Here is a 23825-nt window from a genome sequence, read left to right on the forward strand (position 1 = left end):
CTGAAATCAAGAGCATATAAACAGAGGCAATATAGTATGATATTAGTAGGAATTAGATTTTCTTGATTGAAGCCCACTTTATTGATTAAAAAAAAAAGTAGATGCAATGTTATTATAACTTTTTTGGGCATTAAGTAGGTGTCATGGTGGTTGGCCATATGTGCTACTTGGCCTTTTAATTGCTTTATCTTCAAACTCTATCATCCAGCCACAAAAAATACCAATTCAAGATATTGGAAAGAAAAAAAAGGAAATGAGAAAGAAGAAAGACAAAAGAGCAATCAATAATGAAAGAGGGGACCCTCTCTCTATCCCTTCCCCCCTAATGCTACTCCATAGTAGATCACCATCATCATCATCATCATCATCATCTTCTTCTCCTCCTCCGAGATTTCTACCCGTTTGTATTTAAAAAATTTATTATTATTAATTTCTGATGATATTATATTAACAATCTGCATAATCTTTAGTGGAGGGGGACATTTCCTCGTTTTTCAGCTGTTTGTATCTTCTGACACACTTTGATGATAGCATTGATTTTACATATATGTAACGAAACAAAGACACACACACACACACACATAGTCGCACACATAAACCCATCTACATCTATATCTTTCTCACTCTGAAAAGTTCTTTGTAGCTCATCAAACAACGCAGGTGCCTGGCCTGCCTGCATCAAATGATTTGCAAAACAAGGTCAAATCACTCCCCTTCTTTGATCAATTCGCAGGTACTTCACCCCTCCAAGTCTCCAACTAGCCAATAGAAAGTAAAAATAAAAAAAAAAGAAACGAAAAATCCCACAACAAGAAAGAAAGAAAGAAAGAAAGAATGAATGAAAGAAAAAGGGAGGATGACATCAAGAAATGGGTAAATCTTTAGCATACATGAGGCAAGAGTTCATAGTAATATCATGTGGGACTGGACTTCCTTTCTTTCCTTGCTTCTTAATTTGAAGGGAGTGGAATTTTCCTCCTCCGTCCTATCGTAACAATACTAAGAAAAAGAAATGGTACCTAGCTACTCAAGTGTGTGGATAAATGAGTGAATAAAGATGAGCATCTTTTTCTCTACCTTTTTAGCCCCATCTCTCTTTGATCTCTCTCTCTCTCTCTCTCTCTCTCCCCCCACCCCCACCTCGCCCTCCAAAACACAGCCCACCTTCACTTCCGTTTTTTCCCTGTCAAGTTGGGAGGGATAGGAAGAGTTATTGATTTGAGTCCGACAGCAGAGAAGTAAAGGGACTACTGAGTGAGTGAGAGATATATACATATACATATACATATATATATCATCCCATCTCAGCTGCTACAACAATCTATAGATAGATATATAAAGATCGCCTAGGTAAGCTTGGTATAGACTATAGACATAAAGGTATGGCCTCTCTATGGTCTTCAACTTGATGCATCTTTTCTCATGTAATTTAGCCATAAAACTGCATGCTCTTTTTAACCCCCTCCCTTTCTCTTTCTCTCTCTCTCTCACTCGCAATCTGATATGGTTTTTTTTCTGTCACTGTATCTCAAAATTCTTCTTACTTTGTTGCAGCAGATGATGTTAATGACGGAACACGTGCCATACGAGAGTTTCGAACCACAGGGTACGTACCAATTAATTTATGATATATTAACTATGTATACATCATTCCAGATATCTGTCTTTTCTGATTTTCTCCTCCTCTCCTCTCCCTATATGTATTGTTTCCGACTTTTCTCTCTTCTTCCCAAATCCCGTGCTCCTTTTCAATATCTAAAGGAACCCTGAGTAGAAATTATTAGAATAGAAACTGAAACTGATGATCCCAAATCCCAAGTTATCATGTTCAAGATTAATCCTGCAGTTTGTTCCACTGATTGATCGACCAGCCTGGCGGCTTAGGTATGGGGACTGTTTATGTTAATCATTGGTTTATCCTCCTCTGCAATTTTCAGGCCTTATCTGATCAGAAGACTAGCTTCAAGCCTTCCGAGTCTCCACGGTCAATTTAAGAGCTTTTTAACCTCTTTCGGAACAGTAGTCCCTGCAGCTGGAGGACCAACCGAATGGGTTGAATACTATGTCGACCAACTAGGTTGTTTAAGAGCTTCATATGACCAACAGGTACATACGCGCGTGTGTGTGTATATATGTGAGTACTGAGTAGCAGCAAGCTAACTCGTAGTAGTATTATATTTCTATATAAGATGTGTGGGATGTGATGATGGAAATTTTTTTTTTTTTGGTTATGGGGGTGGGTGTGTATTCGGGGGTATTTAACTATTTATTGGGATTGGATGTGAAATGAAGTGAAGGCTAACGTAGTCTCTTTCCATTGATGTAGTACTAGTTTGTAGGAACAGGAAAAAGAAGGTAATTCAGCAAAAAAAGATAAAAGAGAGTCCGATCACGATGGCGACGTACTTTCATGGGAATTCGGAAATCCAAGGAGGCGGCGGGGATCATGGCTTGCAAACTCTGATTCTCATGAACCATGCTGGCTACGTCGGTGGATACTCTGACACACATCAACCGCCGCCTCACGTCCAAGTCCAAGTCCAACCACCCAGCAACTTCGTTTTCCTCAACTCCTCCAACACTCCTGGACCTTCAGCAGCACCTGGAGCCAACTCTCTGAACGTTCCCCACGCGCCACCTCCTCCTTCCCCCACGCAACAGTTTGTCGGCATCCCTCTCACCGCCACCGCAGCTACCTCATCCCATGACCACCAACCTCACGCTGCGTCTGTGCAAGACATCTCAGCCCTTCACGCCTTCCTCCCTCGCCTCCAGTACAACCTGTACAGCCCAGCCATGGACCTTGGGGCGGCGCGTGAAGTGTCACGCGCCCAGCAAGGACTCTCCTTGAGCCTCTCTTCTCAACAGCCTGCGTACGGGTCCTTTAGGCCTGAACGTGAAATCCCATCACAGCCTCTGGTTACGGCCATATCTCCAACTGGCGGGGATGACGTGAGGGTTTCTGGGGGATCATCCTCCTCGGCCTCGGGGATTTCCAACGGAGTGAACGGCATGCAAAGTGTGCTATTGAGTTCTAAGTACTTGAAGGCAGCTCAAGAGCTCCTTGATGAAGTTGTCAATGTTGGCAAGGGAGTAAAAAGTGGTGCGGCAACTGCTAAAGGTGCTAATGGGCAGGCCAAGGAGATAGGAGAGTCATCCGAGATGACGGCCACTGCCGGAGAAGGTCAGAATGGAAGAGAGAACAGTGCCAAGCGCAGTGCCGAGCTTACCACCGCCGAGAGACAGGAAATACAGATGAAGAAAGCAAAGCTGGTTAACATGCTTGATGAGGTAAGGCTATTTTTCGGTCTGTTGATGTTGTGCTCTATGGTGTAGAGAAGCCAAGATTTGATTTTGAAAGCATGCAAGCATAGTACTATAAACGATAAACTGAAAGTGATTTTCAACTTTGAAGCAACTACGTTAAGGCTTCAACTGTGGTTTATTTTCTTTTGTTGTGAAAACGGCCCCAAGGGTACGGAAGGCTGAGTCAGGTCTCCATCACTTTGAGTGGGATATCAGATCTTTGCAGGAGTAGCTATCAAATAATCATGATCTCATGAAAATTTCCCTTCAATAATTCCTTTCTCGAAAATCTAACTGGAGTTCTCTACCTTACTTTTAAAAATTTTTTTTTTTTTAACACTACTATTACTCCGTACTACTGGTTGAATTTTCCGTATAAAAAATGATTTCCGCATTCAATTTGTGCAATTCTCTTGAGATCCTGAACTTGTCGTCCCCTTGTGTTCTCATAATTCAATTTGAAGAAGTAGGTTAGCGTTCATTTACGGGGCTATCATGAGAATTGTCAGTTCTTCTGTTGCCTTAATGAATGCGGATGCTCTGTATATACATTTATAACTTAGTGTTTTCTTTCTTCCAATGCGTGGGTATGAAAGGTGGAGCAGAGGTACAGACAGTATCACAATCAAATGCAGATTGTCATTTCTTGGTTCGAACAAGCAGCAGGAATTGGTTCTGCGAAGACATACACAGCCCTGGCTTTGCAAACGATTTCGAAGCAATTTCGATGCCTTAAAGACGCAATATTAGGCCAAATACGAGCTGCAAGCAAGAGCTTAGGCGAAGAAGACAGTTTCGGTGGGAAAATAGAGGGATCAAGGCTTAAATTCGTTGATAATCAACTTCGACAACAAAGAGCTCTCCAACAATTGGGAATGATCCAGCACAATGCTTGGAGACCCCAAAGAGGGCTGCCCGAGCGATCTGTTTCTGTTCTTCGTGCTTGGCTCTTCGAACACTTCCTCCACCCGTATGTGTTGTCATATCTAACCTACTACTCTGTCGAAATTCAATTTAGACTGTTGAATTGGAAGAAAGATTTTGATTAAACTGACGCGATTCAATTCGTGATTGATGAATGCAGTTATCCCAAGGACTCAGACAAGCTCATGCTTGCCAAACAGACGGGGCTTACTAGGAGTCAGGTAATTGATAATATTCACGTTCCCAGACATTGCTTACCTATCGCCAACGGGGCCTAAACTCTACCGATATACAGGTGTCAAATTGGTTCATTAATGCCCGAGTTCGACTTTGGAAGCCAATGGTTGAGGAAATGTACACGGAGGAGATGAAGGAACATGAAAAGAATGGCTCCGAGGAGAAAACGAGCAAAAGTGAGCAAAACGAAGATTCAGGATCCAAATCCAATGCTCTGCAGGAGAAAAGCTCGAGCTTGGAGATTCAAAACAAAGGTTTTATCTCAAAACAGGACCATCTTGCAAACCAGAACGTCACTAGTCCAATTTCAATGTCTCCTACAGCATCTCCACCTGGAATACACATCCAGAATCAGTCCGGTTTCAACCTAATCGGTTCACCAGAAATGGACAGCATAACCCAAGGAAGCCCTAAGAAACTGCGAAGCGCAGACATGTTACACTCTCCAAGCAGCGTTCCATCAGTGAGTATCGATGCAAAGCCCAATGAGTCAAACAATGAGCAACTGTCGATGAAGTTCGTCAATGAGAGGCAGAACAGAGAAGGATTTTCGTTACTTGGGGCACCAACAAATTTCATTGGAGGATTTGGTTCATACCCAATTGCTGAAATTGGCAGGTTTAGCAGCGATCAATTTCCAGGGCCATATTCAGGTAATGGAGTCTCCCTCACTCTGGGGCTCCCGCATTGCGAAAATCTCTCCATTTCAGGACACCATCAAAACTTTCTGCCGAACCAAAATATACAATTGGGTAGAGGAGTAGAAATTGGCGAAGCAAATGATTATGGCGGTTTAGGTACCCCGACATCTAGTCACTCGACTAGTGTATATGAGAACATCAACATTCAGAACCGCAAGAGGTTCGCTGCACAGTTGTTGCCAGACTTTGTAGCTTGAAGATTCAGTAGAGCAAGGGTAAGGGCAGGCATAGGTGAATGCTGATCAGGGATCACCGCTGTTTTCTACTATTTTCTTCAACTCCCTTTATTTACTAGGAAAAAGGGGATGCCATAGTAGTGTAAAGAACATCAATATTTCCTCATAGTACAGGTCTATACTTGCAGGTTCGACTTTTTGATATATTTAGATAGTTTAGGCTTTATTTAGTAGATATGGCTGAGGATTGTATATTAATTTTGTTGCTTCAGATAAAATAGAACGACTGTAATAGTGTAATGGAGACTAGTTATTTTTGGGTGGTATAGAAAATAAACACTACACATTATAAATGCTGTCTCCTTTTCATACTTGTCTCAATTACGAATTTGTTTGGTGACATTGACTGGGTATACAATTAACCGCTTAACAGGTTTTGCGGAAGAATTTATTAGACATTCTGGCACCATTCTATCTACTTGTCGAATTGATGAAAGAATACAATTCACACATTGTCGGACACAAGAAAGAAGAATTCTAACTCCTGACTTTCTAACTACATGAAACAGCCCTGCATGATTCTTTGATCGTTTCAAGTCACGAAGGCCTATACAGGAGTAGCGAAAATGTAGACAATTAGAGAGTGGGTTCTGCAGGAAAATTGACTTGCATATCTTTGAGACCATGAAAACTGCTCCGACTGAAGTGTGAACTGATCGGCGGCCTCTCCCTCACAGCACATATAAATCAGCCATCACATTTTCTAATGTTTTTTTCTATTTCGAGACAAAATAACATAAAGGATCCAGGATAATCCAATATCAGCTGCGCAAATCTTTTCCAAAGATGACAAACTTTAGCGGATAATGTGTCTGCATAGGAATAATCTGTTTCTAAAAGAAAAGGAAAACTCGGTAGGTCGCAAAAAAGAAGCACGAGGACAATAGTCAAATGGGAGGAGAACCTGATTTCTTGTTGCACGATCATCCATCAATTGAAAAGGTAATGTGCCAAAAGTGGCAATTACCTCTGCTTATGAACTACATCCGATAATAATTTGCAGCTGAAATTGATGTTTGTTTAGAACATTGCTTGCCTGAGTAGAAGACTGCACTAGCTTTTAAAGTTTGATGTCAAAAAAGTTTTTGATGGCATAGGACCACTTTACATTTAGACCTTATCCCGGACAAGCCATTCACTGCTTTGGAAGCTACGGGTCGATGTGACCCTACCGACGGTGATAGTGTCTCCTTTGGCATTTACCCTCTGGTCTGGTGCAAAGCATTGAAAGACCCCTTCTTCGCACGCCTCTCCTCCTAAAGTTATCCTCTTAAAGCAGATCTACGATTTGAAGGAAAAACATCTGAAAAAGAAAAAATGAATGTGCAAACTTCCATCAAGAAAAAAAAAAATAAAATTGGGATGTTCATTTGTTCCTGAAATGGACCTGACATTAGGTACCTAATGAGGCAATATCTACGTATTCACAGGCTACATAGTCCTTTTTTGTTTTTTTTTTTTTTTTGATAAAATGGGGAAAACCAATAATCTTGTAATCCTAGGCTACAAAATGACATTGAGGTTCCTGAAGGGAGGTGGGGGAAAGAAGGGGAAGGGTGGGGGGCTGGTGGTGTTGGGGGTTTGAAAGCAGAAAGATTGTTAATCTTGATATGCTGAAAGCTGAAATTCTGTGTCTATTACTGAATGTCACAGAAAAAAATGAAAAATCCCATGTCGAGCCTTGTAAGAAGGTGAAATACATAACTGCTGCTAAGCATGCTTTCTTTGCTCGTGACTATGCACAGGAAGTTTGGAGGAACTCAGGAGTTCATCAAATTTATGATAGATCACTGCTTCAAACTTCAAAGACTGGTTTGATTGCTAAATGCAGGCAGAAGGCAAACTTGCGGCAGAACTTATAGCAACAACTATGTGGATGACTTGGAAGTGCAGGAATCAGAGGATTTTTGAAGGTAAAGACAGAGATGCATCGCAACTAAGTGAATATGCTATGGCCTTTTTACAACAGTACAGGAACTTGCACCCCAAAAATGAAAAGAGTAGAATTGTAGAAAGGAGTATATGGAGAACACCTGAGGAGCACCTTTTAAAAATAAATGTTGATGGGGCTTTTTCTGAAGACAAAGCTGCTGTAGGACTGACTGTAAGAAACCACTTGGGTCAGGTTGAAGCCACAATGGCTGAAAGAATCATAGGAGGCTTTAGTGCTGAACAAGTGGAATGTATAGCTTTTCTCAGAGCTTTGCAGATCACCATGAAGTATAGAATCACTCACTTTGAATTGGAAGGGGATGCTTTATCTATTGTTCAGAAGATAAACAACAATGAGCCTGATTTGCCCTTGATTGGCAACCTTATTCATGGCATCAGAATCATGTTGAATGAGTTTGATATTGTTAAAGAGTCGATCATGCTAAAAGAGTTAACAATAATGTTCAAGCACATATTCTGTCAAAACTGTCATTGTCCTTTGCGACAAGTAGAGTTTGGTTTGTTAACTTCCCCATTCAATGCTGTATTCTGCAGATTTAGTTTGAATGAATGACGCATTTTTCAAGTCCAAAAAAAACAAAAGGATATGGCGAACAGAGTAAATAGCTGACAATCTGAAATTTGCTGCTATAAATTTTTACCATTAACTACATTCCAAAGCGAAAAAATACATCATCTTTCTTTAAAGAAAACGAAAAGAATACATCAGTGATCAAAGTAAGCAGTAAGTTCAAAAGAGACAAACCACCTGAAAACAAGCGTTTTAAGGCATAATTCTTGGCAAAGCACATACCACATCAGGAACTAAAGCCAGATACATCAGAAGATATATCAGAACAGATAATTCTTTCACAATAATCGTAACTCAGATGACAGGAACAGAATAGCTGGAATGCATCTGACTAGGTCATGTTATAGCAATGCCTGGGAGAGATAAATTACCAAGTTGTAATTAGTTGTTTGGCGCAAGAGATGAATTAGACAGGATTTTCAAAAAATTGAACCATCGACCATTCTTTACTCCAATCTGAATATGTTTTAGCTTTCAAGTCGCACTCTGGTTCAGGCATTAAAGAAATTCTCTTGTTTTCTATTTGAATGGCCTACTAAAACTATCACAAAATAAAACCAAAATTTAAGTAAGATATGTTATTATTCTATGTTAGTCAAACCATTTTTTCCACCAAGCAATGCCAGCCTTCGCTTGGCAACCTTGGACCTGTAACACCACACTTCAAATGCCTCAGTCAGGTCAGGATACTGAATATGTTTACAAGCCAACCATTCCGTCAAAATCTCTGCCTGATCACTAGATGGCAATGTAAGAATTAGTGAAACAAAAGCTGATTCCAACGACTGCCAGAGCTCACCATCAATTTTTATTGCCAGATCATTCTCATCATCCCCACTGATAGTATCCATCAATGATTTCACAACCCTAGCAAATGGAAGCCAAACCTTCACCATGTGAAAGCGTTTTGTAGCAGGCAAGACAACAGTGCCATACCCTATGGCTTCTATAACTTTTGCTGTTACTTCAAGAACCTTTAACTTTGTCTCCATCAATGGAATTGCTAAATTAAGAACATTGATGATACTTTCTGACAGTTCCATCCAGCAGCAAACAAAATCCTTGACACATTCCAGCTTGGCCAATATTTGGTAAGCCCATGACAAGTCTATCAAACATGAATGGAAAAACTGAATTTCACCTGTCTTGGACACTGAATCTTGGCGACCACAATACAAAGACTCTACAAGATACCTAAATTTCTTGAACATTCTCTTGACACATTGTAGTACCTCAAACTTTATCCCCTCATCAGCTGGTAATAAAGGAGCATCATCATCCTCAGTTAGCATGTACTCGAGCTGTTCCTGAGCCGAGGTTTTCAGATCATTCATTTGTGAAGGGGGTGATGAGGTGGCAATTTGAAGAGTAGAGAGAAAAATCTTGACTATAGAAGTGTGATTGACTGGCTGGAGTCGGGCAAGAATTGGTTCCACTTGTGATCCCATGCCAGGTATGATTTTCAAAATCTCCTCCTCCTCTGATTCTTCCCATGGGACAGCTTCCAAATATTCAACACATGCCGTAATGATTTGTGGGCACCCCAGGTTCACGGCCACTTGCAGTATGCCTATAGCATTTCTTACGCCATTCCACATGTCGCTTAATGAACCATCTCTCCTGACATAGAAGAGTCGGAGGGCATTGACATGGTAGTCAAAGTCAGATTCTTCACAATATACCTCAACGCAGTTGCGTGAGTCAAGAATCTGGCATGTTGGCCAATTGTCAGATAATCGGTCAGCAAAATACTTGCTCTTGTCAACTAAGATCTCTGAATGACAATATACCCAATCGTCCCGACCTTCTTCTGTCCTAAGCCTTACGACAACATCACTCGTTAAGCGATCACCAATCTCATGTGGGGAATTTGATTTATTGTGCTGAGACAACAAGAGCAAAGAAAGAACATTAAAGTAGTAGAATTTCGAACTTCAACTTGGCATCCCAACGAAGACGAACTAAATAAGAAATGATGATTTGAACCAAAAAATGAATTTTTAGAATGTCAGATTTACAGAAATTCAATAACAGCTTATCCATTGTAAATAGTTCCCAAGAAAAAATGAGGGAAAAAAACCTTTTGTTTGCCCAAATGCTTAAAATGATAATGTAACCTATATGACCCAAAAATCTTTAGGCAACAAAGTAACTTACCGGTGACTCCATTAGGTACTCATGAATGCTGGTCAAGATTGAACATATGATAGCACCTGTTTTTAGAAGATGAATTATGCAATATGATATAAGCTTGATAGCATCATTAGAGATAAATATTAAAATAAATTCAAGAGTATAATAACCGCAGATTGTGAAGTCAAAATCTTTAGAATACACAGTTGTACCAGCAAATGTGGAGAAGCTACTTCGGGTTTGTTCAACTACTAAACCCCCATGGGCACCCTTATTGCTGCACCAAGATTAACCATCAGCACATGCAATCACTCATTCAATAAATCTCCTCTTCTACACCCTAACGAGACCGGAGGTGAAAATGCCGTACCAATGTTTTACCTGATGATTAACAACATGACACAAAATCCTCAGTTTAAGAATATGATACATGCTCTATTGATTCATGACAAACAATTTAAAGAAAAAATGACTAAAAAGAATACAGCATAAAAGATCCTATGGCACACCTCCTCAATTGGCCACCAAGAAAGAATACCAAAAGACCATAAGCTTGTTCACACATGCTAAAATCCCACAAAACCAGACAAAATGAATTGATTAATAATGAGAAGGAAGAATTAGTTTGTCATTATACTATACTGAAAAAGTCAATTATGATGTCCAAGATAAGAATAAGTAAAGTGATTTCTTTATACCAACTTAGGATCGCACAAACCAATATAACAAAATGTAGCAAATTTATCCACACTAATTAATATGCTTTACCATAAATCAAATGCCACTGAGAAGATTTTCTACCGAAGAAAAAAGGAACATGAAACTAGATGTCCATTTGAAGGTTTTTAAGGTGGTAAATTCTGCAATGCTGAAAATTATGACCAGAAAGAAATGTAACTACAATTTTTGGAACTCAAGGCTAAATTGAATGAAAACTAGTATGCCGAAAGGTAAGCTGTTTCTGAATTACAGAACGGCCACATTAAACCAAAAAAAATGTTCATATAATTATCAGGCAATAGTCCCACAAAACGAAGTTGAAAACATATAACTAGGAACTACGAACAAAATTCCAGGTAGATTCTGTACATAAGGACTACTCCCCAAGTATGACTGCTGAAATTTAAGCCAAAAAGAGGAGAAAGTAAAAGGGGGAAAAGGGAATAAAGAAAAAAAGACCAAGCATTTCCCTTTTTTTTTTTTGTTTGGTCAGGTTTTCTTTAACGAATCATACGAGGTAGTATCTAACGAAGATTGAGTTTTCCTATTACATAAAACCCGCAAAAGTAAAAAATAGAACACATAATGGGGGATGAAACACTAGTGAAAGAAGTCCACTAAATAAAATCAAGACAAATTGAACAAGAGGGCAAACGGGAACTGAAGCAACATTTGAACACCCCCCCCCCCAATAAAAAAACAAAAAAAAAAAAAAACAGCCCCAGGGCTAAGTTCGTCGTTGTAAAGAATGAAAGGGGCCAGCATATCTTGAATTACTTCAAAATTACAAAATAACTGCATAGAAAGTATAATACTACAAGCAGTTTAGAAGAAGAAGTTTGGATGAGGATTAACATGAAGACACGGACAGCATACCTTCCCATCCTCTGCAGCTGCACGACAGAACGAGTTTCTCTCTCCTTTACCTGTCTTCCATTGTCTAGCTCTTCTTACCCTTAGCTCATGTCTCCAAACTGAGCAAGCAGTGGGCCTTAGGCCCATTTTTAAGAAGATTGTTTGTGAGCAAGTAGTGGACCTTAGGCCCAATTTTTAGAAGATTTTGAGTTGGTCTAAAAGAAGATTGTTGCCTATTCGAAAACTAATTGGGCCAACGGATTGTATTGAAATCGAATCTAGTTTGCCTCTTCTACACGTGACATGTTCCGTGTCTTTCCGTGGTGAAATTGTAATATATATATATATATATATATATATATATATATGTAATAAAAATAATGTGATAGCGGACGTAACTCTAAAAATAACATGTCACTTCTAGTCGCTAATTTTCTAAAATCCATCGTAATTCGATCTCCTCATCTCTAAATTTTAGCTATTTCCAACCTAATATGTGAGAACTTTCTCGACAATTTAAAATCGCAAATGATAGAAGTAGAGTCATATACATGTTTGTGACTTTTAAAGTTATAGCTTACCACTAGAAATCGTGTGAAAATATAAAAATATTTTATATTAAACTAATTAAACAGACCCTAATATATAAATTCCTCGCAGAAGTAAGTTTCCAATTGACGAACGCAGTTGACTATTAATTCCCGTACAAAATATTTTCAGACCCTGCACCCCTAGGGGTAGACGTAGAACCTAAGTGTGATCATGCTCTCATTTTCCATACGAAATACACTACTATTGGGTATGACCAAAGTATGAAAACAGGAAAGTTAAAAAGTAAGTACAATCATTTTTCAAGCTTTGCAAAGTGACGTTGCTAGAAGCAATTCGTTCGATCATTCATTCGTGAGAATATATTCTATGTCAAATCATGTAAGGATAATTTTTTTATACACTATTACTCAATATATAATTCCTTTTTATATTAACAAATATGCATCATACTATATAATATGAATTCAAATATGAAATTCTCATGCACATACGACATACATCTAAAAGTGTTAATATTAAAAAAATTATTAAATTATCAATATATAAAAAATTAATCCATGGCAGAATTGAATGGTTGAGTCCAATTACGATTGCAGTTGGTCATACTTCTTCCCTTACGCGTTTTCGTCGTTACCCTACGAGTATAGGACAAACAGTCAAACCGACTGCGAGATTAAGCCATTCGTCTCGCGGGATACTTTTGCAGAACAAGAGTATAAAATGTCCTTGAGCAGCTACATAAATCGAAATGGATGGATGAACACTTCATTCTCCCCCAACCCACAAATCCTCGAGGCACGTATGATGCACACCTCGCTGCTCCAAAAGTTGAAAATTTTTTCTTTTATTTTTTTTCTTCACAAGAGAGGAGGGTGGGTTTTTTTTTTTTTTATTTTATCTGAGGGGTGGGATTTTAGAAATGAAGAGAAAGAATGAAAATTAGAGTCAGAATCTCTAAATTTTGAAATTTCAATCTTACCCACCATATCAAAGATTGAAAACTTGTTGTTAGACCCCTATGAAATATCATGCGATTGTAAATATGTAATTAAGAAAAACACGCAAAGCTTCTCAAGATCATCTCTTCATTAATGTCGTTTTACATCTAATGGATTCGTTGTTTGTGTATCCCTAGAGTTTTGGTATTACATTTTTTCTGTTATACTGTGCATTTTGATGACTGGTGTCCTGCATGATCCTCTCCAGCCACTGGAATGGAGTTCGTTTTAGTTTTTTGACGCAACAAAAGGGAGTATCATTTATGTTGTTTCTTGTTCTTTTTTATAAGAACAAAAAAGTTAGCATATACAGAAAACTTCATCTCGTTTCTCAATCATGCAATACCTCCATTTTACTTTTGTACGTAGCCAGGAAAAAAAAAACATATTTCATTCATTAAATGGAAATACTACTCGGCCCGTTTGAAGGCAGTTTGGATCCTCTCAATATGTTGGAACAACTAAATCAAGTTATTTAGAAATTTAGTAGTAGTTTTATAATTGAATTTATTATTCGATAGCTAAATTAGAATTCATATGAAAGTTAGTTTAGAAAAATAAAGTTGGACTGTATTCAGGTATGAAATTTGAAATAGATTTTATAATTTTATTGGCATATTTAAGGATTTGAAGTCCGGGAATATTTCCCCAATTAAAACACAATCCAAACAAACCTAATTAGGTTTGTTTGGATTGTGTTTTATTTGGAATTGTAATATTGTTGGGGAGAGCATCCGCAAGTTTGCAGTTTGGACTATGTGATTGATTAAAGGCTTGATTGCCTCCCGTACCAGCCCACTCGTGTTTCTTGGTTGCCTTTGTTGTTATTCTTGAGTTTGGCCTACCAATCTAGTCACAACTATCAAAAAAAAAAAAATAATTATATTTTTCGTGCTAACGCAATATCTTGTGATTGGTCTACAAAATTAATTATTTTGCACTGCATAATTGTTCGTGCTAACACGGTATCTGAGTTTTCAGATACAAGATTATATTTCAATATATATATATATATATATATATATATACACACACACATACGATGTGTTTAAAAAAAATTAGAAGCAAATTTCACAACTTAAAATAAACGCAGGTGACCCCGACCCAATTAAAATTTCAGCTATGAGATATCAATCTTAATATCAACAGATTGTTCCGTTCACATCTCACTTGCTGAAAAAAATATTTTCACTGGAATCGTTCCTGCCCTGAAATTGGAAAAATTAGACTTTTCAAGAACTGAAAAATTTTCAGCTATGAGAGATTGTTATTCGTAGCTTGATACCGCCGCGACCTTTCAAGAACTGTGAAAATTTGAAAAATGATACCACTGTGAACGTCAAGCAATTCACTTGGACCGTTGACTTGGATATTTGACTGGCTTAAGGACGGACAAAATTAAATCATTAATGTGGCCTAAGATTTTCTACTGATTGGACTATGATACACGCCATGGCCATGCAAAATCATTTCCTTCTTAACTGGTTCTGCTTTTGCATTTTCATACGAATCCCTTTTTTTTTTTGTCCAAAACTTGGACTATCACTTGCTACGAATCCCCCTCGCCCAAACTTAGATTTTTAAATATCAAATCATATGGGCGCTAATACAGATAGAAATTTACTCGTTTTCAAATTCCAAATATCCTTCTGGTTTTATATATGGATTTAGATTATGTATAGAATCCCATTTTTGGAGTTCGAAGGGGTACCTTTGGCTTTCTGGAGAAAATAATTAACGGTGTTTTAGAAGCCCAAACAGGACATAATATTTCGTCCAGATGAGCAATATCGATCTCAACTACTTTCATTAGCAGTAAAAGTAATAATTTTCCTGTACAATTATCCTTATTTTTAAACAGAAGAGGAATGAGATTTAAGAAGCAGGGAAGCTGGGCGATACAGCTATTAGTCTTTCTCATTAATTGCTTCATTACGCATTGGTGAAAGGGGTGAGGATAGAGAACAGTAGAGAGGGAAAAAAAAAAAAAAAACGGTTAGAAGTCAAGAAACTCGATCGGCTGCTGGAGGACAGAAGACCCACACATGAATATTTTTTCTCTCTGTTTTTAACCTCCCTCTTCTATTTCCCCCCCCCCCCCCCCTGTACTGGGCTAAATAAAATTAAACGATCAGAAAGGCCGAAGTAATTCTCTGTTTTTTTTTTTTCTAATACTTTGTGATGTAGAATACCCAGACCAAAGCTGAGATTAGAGTGCTTTATTAAGACAATGAGAGGGCTTTCCTCGGTTGTATAGTAAATAGCGAACTCATGTGACCAAGTTACGAGAACAGATGGATGCAGAATTGAACGAGTCTAGAATTCAAAGAAATCGACAGAAAGATTGGGAAGATCACTTAAACTCCCAAAGGCCGCCATTCAAATATAGGAGGGTGTCCAGGGACAGTTAATCTTTACGTGACTGAATTCTCAAGGAAGAGATGGGATCTTTTTCTTTGTCTACAAACTTCAATGATGACACAAGAAAAACAAGAAAAGCCCACCACTAATCAATATACATCAGTTCATTTTTTTTTGTGGTGAATTAAGAAAAGGTTCCCTTGCTCTACTTACTTGCTACTACGTACTCTCTAAAACACAATTTAATGATCTTACTCTAGTCATTGGAAAGATGATCAGAACTGGATCAGAAAGACACAGAAGATTCAACGATTATATCCTTGGAACGTTGGAGCCTAACTGTATGTGTAACTAGTCAGGCCTAGTTCGCTGCCTGTTTGGCAAAGGAGTTTAAGTCTTTTCAATACATAACAAAGCACCAATTATTAGGGTCCCAAATGCATAAAGGTTAATGCGTGTACTATGTACACATTAATATTATTGGCAGAAGAATAACATACAACAGTAGTTATCTTACGAATTGAAGAGATAGATGTATGGTATGGAGTGTGTTGTTGACTGTTGAACATCAGCCAATAGCAGTTTAGGATGGAAAGTCCTAGTCCTTCATTACTCCATTTGGCTAAAAATTCGAGAATAGAGGACTTTGACCGGAGGATGCCCCCCGTGAGAATAGACGACCTACCAGATTTTTTGTTAAGATAAAAGAGCGTGGTAGGGACTGGGGAGTACTAGTGTGCTCCAGAGACGACCTGCCTCCTTTAGTAGTATTAGTCCACTCTTCGACCGCATCCAGAAATTCTCATTGCTCTCTTGAATAATACTTGCACTCACTCTCAGTCTCACCTCATCTTACACGCAAATAAATATATGTTAATAAATTAGCCGCATTCTCTTACCACCGAAATTTTAAGGGGAAAAGAAAACCTTATTTTATCCATCCACATTCGTTCCACACCCCTACCATTTTTGAGACTATTTCTTAGTCTTCCTCCTCTTTCTCTGTATTCTTCTTCTGCATCAGTACGTAGCCTAGTATTACATGCCACATGAACGTCTGCACCGCTAAATTTGTCTTGATCAGATTATTTCCTACTACGACTACTATTATATGTAGACACACACACATATATATATAGTCTAGTTTCTTGACCACTAGAGAACTGGAAAACACTTGATCACTCGTGTATTTGGTGTAAGGAATCATTGATGGATGACGTTGAAATCCCAGAGTACTTCATCTGTCCAATTTCACTTCACATAATGAAAGATCCGGTGACAGCCGTAACCGGGATCACCTATGATCGGGAAAGCATTGAGCAATGGTTGTTGAAGAGGCACAACGCCACATGCCCGGTCAGCAAGCAGCCTTTGCCCAGAGACTCCGAATTAACCCCAAACAACACCCTCCGCCGCTTGATTCGGGCCTGGTGCACTGCCAACTCCGCCCCTGATATGGATCAGGTCCCCACCCCGAAGCCTCCTATGAGCAAGTTTCATTTCGCCAACCTCATCAGAGGCCTTTGGCTTCCAAACTCACAACTGGAGGCGCTGCAGAAACTTGAAGCACTGGCAAGGGAGAACGAAAGCAATAGAAAGCAAATGGTGGAAGCTGGGGTAACTAAACCCGTCACATCTTTTGTCGTGGCATGCCACCGAAAAGAAGTAACAACAGGTTTAGCTGAAGCTCTTAGTATTTTCTTCCTTATACGCTCTTCACTGAATCAAGCAAAGTTAGTCCTGATCGAAAATGATGAAATCATCGATGCACTTACGTGGGTCTTAGTTTGTGATCTTGATCATTTGGATCACTCTTTGACCATCAAAACGCATGCAATATCTGCGCTCAAAATGTTGGTTCAAACGGCAAATTCATCTACTTTGGGGAGGCTAAAGCCGGATTTTTTCAATAGAATTATACGCTACATAAAGGAAAGCAACTCTCAACAAGGAATTAATGCTGCTCTGCAAGTCATGTTGGACTCTTGTCCGTCGGGAAGAAACCGCATAATGATGGTGGAAGCCGGAGCAGTGTCTGAATTAATCGAGCTCGAGTTTAGTTCAGCAGAAAAGAAAACCACTGAGCTTATTTTTGGAATATTATATCACCTGTGTTCGTGCGCGGATGGGAGAGCACAGTTTCTCAGCCACGCTGCGGGTGTGGCCATAGTGACAAAGAGGATTCTCAAGGTTTCGCCGGCAGCGGACAGCCGAGCCATGCTCATTCTCTCGTTGATTTCAAAATTCTCGGGTACCGTTGGGGTAGTTCAGGAGATGTTGAGAGTTGGAGCTGTAGCAAAGCTGTGCATGGTGATTCAAGCCGATTGTGAATCGCACCTCAAGGATAAGGCAAGAGAGATCCTAAGAACCCACTCTAATGTGTGGAAGGACTCTCCTTGCATAGATGTTCCTAACCTCACCAGTGACAAGATAAGTCGATTAACTTTGTAATTCACATTAGTTACATCTTTAAGTTGTTAAGTATACCAGACAAGAATATATTAAGTTAATGAGTATATTGAATCAAGCACGCAACATATGTATACATCATATTACCCCAAAAAAAAATAAAATTGTAGAGTACTACACTACATGGCTTGTTTGACTGAAACAGTGAACTGTACAAGTTGTAGTTAGAGCAAGCCTTGAAAAGTATCAATTCTTTGCTTGATAGTATTTTGTTTCCTCCAAGTTTTTATCCTCCACAATATAGCCGAAAAATTCAGCACGAGCAATAATATACACTACTGAATTTTTTTTTGGGTTGGGGTTGGGGTTTTATGGGTGGTGAAAGGGGAGGGGGGTGGCGGAGGGGCATCGAAATGGGTAACTGAAAGCTTGAACAGTCAAGCGTTAACGGTGGAACATCTCCGAAGCAATTGGTTTTGGGGTCTCATGATCATGGATCTTTAGTTATAGCTAGCTGGCAGGTGATTCTCCCGTAGTGGATATGCTACTCACAGTCTTGTTAGATCCGGATGGATCGACGGGTCTAATCATGAACCGATTTTCTTTTCGAATTAGTTTGTAGTATAAAATCGTTTTGGTCAAAAATCAGTCAAAATCATTAAAAACCAGCTAAATTAGTGACCGAATTCGATTGATTGATTCGATTCTCAAATTTTTCTTTTTTTTTTCCCAAACATAATTTGGCTTACCTAAATTTTAACACTTTCATTTATTAATCGAAATAAGAAAATGTCACCTATTTAGTGTAAATATCAAAATCACTTGTTTTTCTAAATGATCTCTAAATCAAGATGTTTTCATTCCTATAATCTCATTAATTTAGTATCAGTGATTCTAATTTGCATTAATTTGTTTTAATTTAAGCTCTGTTTGGATTGACCTATTTTTCAAAAACAAGTTTTTCAAATACAATGTTACAGTAATATACAAACAAAAATAATTTAAAAAATATCTTACCCATATAATATATCAAAAATAACTCACAAGTATACACAAAAAAAAAATTTTAAAATAAATTCTATAACATTTTCTACCTAGCTATCACCACCATCCACCACCATCGCTACCATCCCCACCCATTACCGCCACTACCCCTCCCCATCCCTACCCACAATTGCCACTTACCCCTCCCTTATCCCCACCAACCAATGCCACCACCCCCTCCATCCTTCTTTCTCCCCCCTTCCTCCCTTTCTTCCCCTTCCCTCTTCCTCCTCTCCTTTCCTTGCCCTCCAACCCTAGAAGGTCGCAATCTTTTGGTCGCAATTTGGCTATGACCAGATCAAGGGGGAGAGGGAGGGCCGATGGGTAGCAGGGAGGAGAAAGAGGGAATGAGAGGAGGAGGAGGAGGAGGGAGGGGTGGTGGCGATGGTGGGTGGGGGTGGGGGTAGTGTTGGTGGTGGTTATGGGTAGGGGTGGCAAACGGGTCGGGTTCGGGTTGGCGGGTCGGGTTGAGGCCTAAGTATAACAAAGAACCTGTTGACCCGAACCCGACCCGCCAACCCGAAACGGGTCAGGGTACCTGACACGAACCCGAAAATTTCGGGTTGGCGGGTCGACCCGAAATGACCCGAAACTTAATTTTAATTTATTAATTTATCACTGTAATTTCTAATAAAATCAATTTTTCACAAAATTAATTACATCATCAAGTAATAAAAATTTAAATAAATAATTTCAAACCAAATCTAAAATAAATTAAACACCATAAAAGTGTTTTATCCCAAACCAAATATAAAATAAATTAAAACAACATAAAAGTAAAAAATAACATAATATATTATTTGTCCAAATATAATAATTTTAACTTCACACAAGTTAAATAAATTCATTTAGGATCAAGTAATTAATGCCTTTGGAAAAAAAGAATGATTTAGTTTAGTTAGATAAAATAATTTTTATGTTTATTAAATTAGTTTTAATTCATAAACGGGTCACATCGGGTCATATCAGGTCACCACGGGTTGACCCGAAATTGACCTGTTTTTTTTTTCGGGTTCATCGGGTTCGACCCGATTCTGACCCGAACTCCCAAAACCTCAACCCAAACCCATTAATTTCGTGTTAGGTTCGTGTCGTGTTTTCGGGTCGTGTCAGGAATTGCCACCCCTAGTTATGGGTGGTAGTTTAATTTTTAAAAAGTATCTTAAAATTATTTTAATTTTAAAAAGTACCTCAAAATATATTTCAAAAATCCCTCCAAAAAATCACCAAAAAAATCTATAATAAAAGTTTTTCACAAACACTACTACAGTAAAATATTTCAAAAATATCTCAAAAAACAACTAATCCAAACGGAGCCTCTTTTCAAGTAATTTTGGAGAATTGACATATTTTAACCTTGAACTTACATTTTTATATATAATCATTAGATGTATATTTGATTGCAAGTCTAATATTTTTAAAACATTTTTCATGATTGGCCAAATATAACCAATAATTTAATTTTAATATTTTTGAAAGTTATAAAATATAAAATAATTATAACATCATGCTGACGTTAGTGAATTTTTGAGAACTATCCGATCGATCCGATCAGTTGATCGCTGATCCAATAGTTTAACCGAATCATTATCCCGTCCAAATTTAATAGCATTGGCTCCTCAGAGTTACTTACAGCTGGGAATAACTCTACTTCAACCGGAAGTTTAAATGAGCTCATGCACTAGAGCTGCATCTTTTTGCAGGTTCGCGAGAAGCTACCCATATTAGAGATGTTGTTAATCGGCAATCTTTTGTTTTTACTCCAATTAAGCAAAGAATGAAATCTTACTTATACCCTTTTAAATCTCTTTGCTCTCAATCAACTGTTAGTCATGCTAATTTATCTCACTTCCACCTTTGGCAAGTTCTCGTAGAACTTTACTGAGGACACTAAATCGATTGGTAATGACGACAAACTTGAGCTGAAATTCGATTCCTTGAGTCCTTGCTGGTTAGCTAACAACCAATTGCTTTTAAATGGAGAGATCGAGGACACATTTATATCAAATCAACCTTTATTTTTGGCTTTTTTTGTCCAAAAAAAAAAACCCTTGCTCAATTCATTAGGGTTTTTTTCCGCTCTTTTGAAAACTGTTACTTGTAAGAATAAAACTTTTCAAAATGAAAAAAAAAGTAATTATTCAAAAATTTTCTCAAAATCTAAGATAGAGGTAAAATAATCAAACAAGAACAGCAACTTAATAGTAATGCTTTTGAGCCAATAGTGCAGCTGAATGTATATCCCTCTCTAGCTTACGCTATGGTTAGTAATGGTTAAATTCAGTTGGAATCTTTTGAGTTACTATTTGGTATCGAACTTAATATCAATCCCAATTATCACGTTACGGTAAAAAAAAAACTTAAATAAACAACACATAGCAAATTAAATAAACGAGACACTTAACATAAATATAAAAGTAACGCTGAGTTGTCACAGGAAAAGTGGCATTGAACATCCCAAGTGATCAAATTAGCCTGTTGCTACTTTCCAGGAAACCATACTCCAACTTTGCAATTTGCATGGTTGTATAGCCAGTTTAATTCTCTAAAATCAAGGCGGTTAAAAATAGAGTAGGTTAAACATCAATTTGCTTTATAGGAGCTCCAATTATGCTACACCTTACCACGAGGGTCGACATATTAGGTTGAAGCGGCTGGTGATAGAATGGCTAGGCGTGCTTACACTCGCGAATATTGGAAATGGAGTCAGCATCTGCAAATTGGCACTTTAAAATTCGATACTTGTAACAAGGAGGTTTCATTTTTTATTAATAATGGATTCAGAACCTTGACACATAAAATCTTGTCTTCCCCAGTTTTTACTTTTTAGTCACTTTCACAATTTTGGGACCCTAGAATCGTGTCCTCATTTGATATATTTATTGTCCTTGCCATTTGTAAATAAACTTGGACATGCCTTCAGAATTCCAATTCCCAAAAGTAAATTTTTTAAAATTCAATTGTAGACCAGTTCTTTATAAAGAAGGCGTAGACCAGTTGAATGGTGAGTCCGGTCCAATTGAGACACCAAGTCCAATATTGCAATATTATTTCTCAGTAAGCCCAATCTTGTAAGTCAACCGCCATGAAGCCAGACCTACTGCACCATCGTACATTACTTTTTTCCTTTTCGTTTTTCACAAGAAGAAGAAGAAGAAGAAAAGGAAATGTCAATATTAATGTCAAAAGTGTCAATTGTTTACATTAACAAAATATATAAAAACAATCTACTCTGGCATATATTTTAATTTTTATTAAAATTTTAAGTTACAACCCCAGTATTATTATTATTTTTTAATAAAAAAGTCAGAATGATTTGTTTATTAAAATATTTAATCAAACAAATAAGTTACTTAAGTTCAATTTGATACAAACTTCAATAGATTAAACTTCAATATTTAGTCAATAGATTAAACTTCAATATTTAGTCAAAATTGAACACAAAATTCAAATAGAATAAAAAATTAACCAAATTTCAAGAGAATGGGATTTGACTTTGATTAAATTATTTATACTTGCAAGTAGGGAAAGGAAGACTGGAATAGACGCTAAACCACAGTTATAGATGTCATATAATTGATGAATTACTTGAAATATATTCTAACAAGTGCATATTAGGTAGTCGGTAGACAAACCCTTCCTTTTAATACCCTTCATCACCTGAAATATTCGTAAATTCTACTGCAAGTGTCTAAAAATTAGCAATGAAAACACCTCGAGAGTATAAAATATTGACCAACTTTATGTTTTGAAGATTTTGGTGATTGAGAATTATTAATTCATTTAATTCTTTCATATTTTCGGACGACAACAGCTATCAGCCCAAAAAAACCAAGTCTGCCAGAATCTGAAAAGCTCAAATTATCCGTCTCATGTAGGGGTGGCAATTCGGGTCTTGACCCAACCCGCCAAAAAATGTGTTGACCCGAACCCGACCCGTCAACCCGTGACGGGTCAGTATATCTGACACGAACCCGAAAATTTTGGGTTGGCGGGTCGACCCGAAATGACCCGAAAATTAATTTTAATTTATTAATTTATCACTGTAAATTCTAATAAAATCAATTTCTCACAAAATTAATTACATCATCAAGTAATAAAAATTTAAATAAATAATTTCAAATCAAATCCAAAATAAATTAAACACCGTAAAAGTGTTTTATCCCAAATCAAATATAAAATAAATTAAAACGAATTATATTATTTGTCCAAATATAATAATTCTAACTTCATACAAGGTAAATAAATTCATTTAGGATTAAGTAATTAATGCCTTTGAAAAAAAAGAATGATTTAGTTTAGTTAGATAAAATAATTTTTATATTTATTAAATCATTTTTAATTTATAAACGGGTCATATCAGGTCACCACGGGTTGACCCGAAATCGACCTGTTTTCTTTTCGGGTTCATCGGGTTCGACCCGATTCTGACCTGAACCCCCAAAACTTCAACCCAAACCCATTAATTTCGTGTTAGGTTCGTGTCGTGTTTTCGGGTCGTGTCAGAAATTGCCACCCCTAGTCTCATGGAGGACTGGGGAAAGGAGATGATTTTGGGGGGAACAATGTTAAGGGAAGATTTGGGGCTTTTCATAAATTCAACAAAAATGAGGGCTCATTTTCAGATATCGTGAGTACTTCTCTTTGGGAAACCATACCCAATTACTAAAATAACTAGTGGGAATACCCGTGCTATGCACGGTGCTGACATTATTGGAAAAAAAATAAAATGGTGAACAAATAAAGGCGAAAAAATTTTACCAATAAAATTAAAATATAATATCTGTTTAACAATAGTTTGAAATATAATAGAATGTATATATCA

At 37.7% G+C, this 23825-nt stretch overlaps 3 protein-coding genes across 9 annotated transcripts; 2 read left to right on the forward strand and 1 right to left on the reverse strand.

The window, feature by feature from the left end:
• The first annotated feature begins 625 nt into the window (after positions 1-625).
• LOC113775508 (BEL1-like homeodomain protein 1) lies at positions 626-5715 on the forward strand. 5 transcript variants are annotated; one of them, XM_027320419.1, is made up of 7 exons: positions 626-733; positions 1555-1606; positions 1938-2106; positions 2327-3291; positions 3903-4276; positions 4391-4451; positions 4526-5715. In XM_027320419.1, exons 4-7 carry the CDS (start codon positions 2395-2397, stop codon positions 5363-5365), a joined length of 2172 nt encoding a protein of 723 aa, XP_027176220.1. In that variant the 5' UTR covers positions 626-733; positions 1555-1606; positions 1938-2106; positions 2327-2394; the 3' UTR covers positions 5366-5715. The 5 variants fall into 5 exon arrangements, with proteins under 5 accessions (XP_027176220.1, XP_027176219.1, XP_027176217.1 ...); XM_027320418.1 differs by having other exon boundaries at positions 1558-1606; XM_027320416.1 differs by lacking the exon at positions 626-733 and adding an exon at positions 985-1380.
• Positions 5716-8344: 2629 nt separating this feature from the next.
• Positions 8345-11730, reverse strand: LOC113776165 (BTB/POZ domain-containing protein At3g05675). 3 transcript variants are annotated; one of them, XM_027321271.1, is made up of 4 exons: positions 11658-11730; positions 10319-10442; positions 10086-10141; positions 8345-9811 (listed from the first exon to the last, which is right to left on the reverse strand). In XM_027321271.1, the coding sequence occupies exons 3-4, from the start codon at positions 10095-10097 to the stop codon at positions 8510-8512; spliced, it is 1314 nt and encodes a 437-aa protein (XP_027177072.1). In that variant the 5' UTR covers positions 10098-10141; positions 10319-10442; positions 11658-11730; the 3' UTR covers positions 8345-8509. The 3 variants fall into 3 exon arrangements, with proteins under 3 accessions (XP_027177072.1, XP_027177070.1, XP_027177071.1); XM_027321269.1 differs by having other exon boundaries at positions 10274-10442; XM_027321270.1 differs by lacking the exon at positions 11658-11730 and adding an exon at positions 10571-10655 and having other exon boundaries at positions 10274-10442.
• Positions 11731-16695: 4965 nt separating this feature from the next.
• Positions 16696-18108, forward strand: LOC113776197 (E3 ubiquitin-protein ligase PUB24-like). The gene has a single exon (XM_027321305.1). The coding sequence runs from the start codon at positions 16757-16759 to the stop codon at positions 17996-17998; it is 1242 nt and encodes a 413-aa protein (XP_027177106.1). The 5' UTR covers positions 16696-16756; the 3' UTR covers positions 17999-18108.
• The last annotated feature ends 5717 nt before the right edge of the window (positions 18109-23825 follow it).

This window comes from Coffea eugenioides, chromosome 6 (genome assembly GCF_003713205.1).
Source record: "Coffea eugenioides isolate CCC68of chromosome 6, Ceug_1.0, whole genome shotgun sequence".
Taxonomy (NCBI): Eukaryota; Viridiplantae; Streptophyta; class Magnoliopsida; order Gentianales; family Rubiaceae; genus Coffea; species Coffea eugenioides.

What these genes read in the sequence shown, in the direction of transcription:
- LOC113775508 (XM_027320419.1), top strand. Translation starts at nt 2,395, where the DNA reads ATGGCGACGTACTTTCATGGGAATTCGGAAATCCAAGGAGGCGGCGGG. An exon ending in TGGTTAACATGCTTGATGAG is followed by an intron (nt 3,292 to 3,902) that starts GTAAGGCTATTT and finishes TGGGTATGAAAG; the next exon opens with GTGGAGCAGAGGTACAGACA. An exon ending in TTCGAACACTTCCTCCACCC is followed by an intron (nt 4,277 to 4,390) that starts GTATGTGTTGTC and finishes TGATGAATGCAG; the next exon opens with TTATCCCAAGGACTCAGACA.
- LOC113776197 (XM_027321305.1), top strand. Translation starts at nt 16,757, where the DNA reads ATGGATGACGTTGAAATCCCAGAGTACTTCATCTGTCCAATTTCACTT.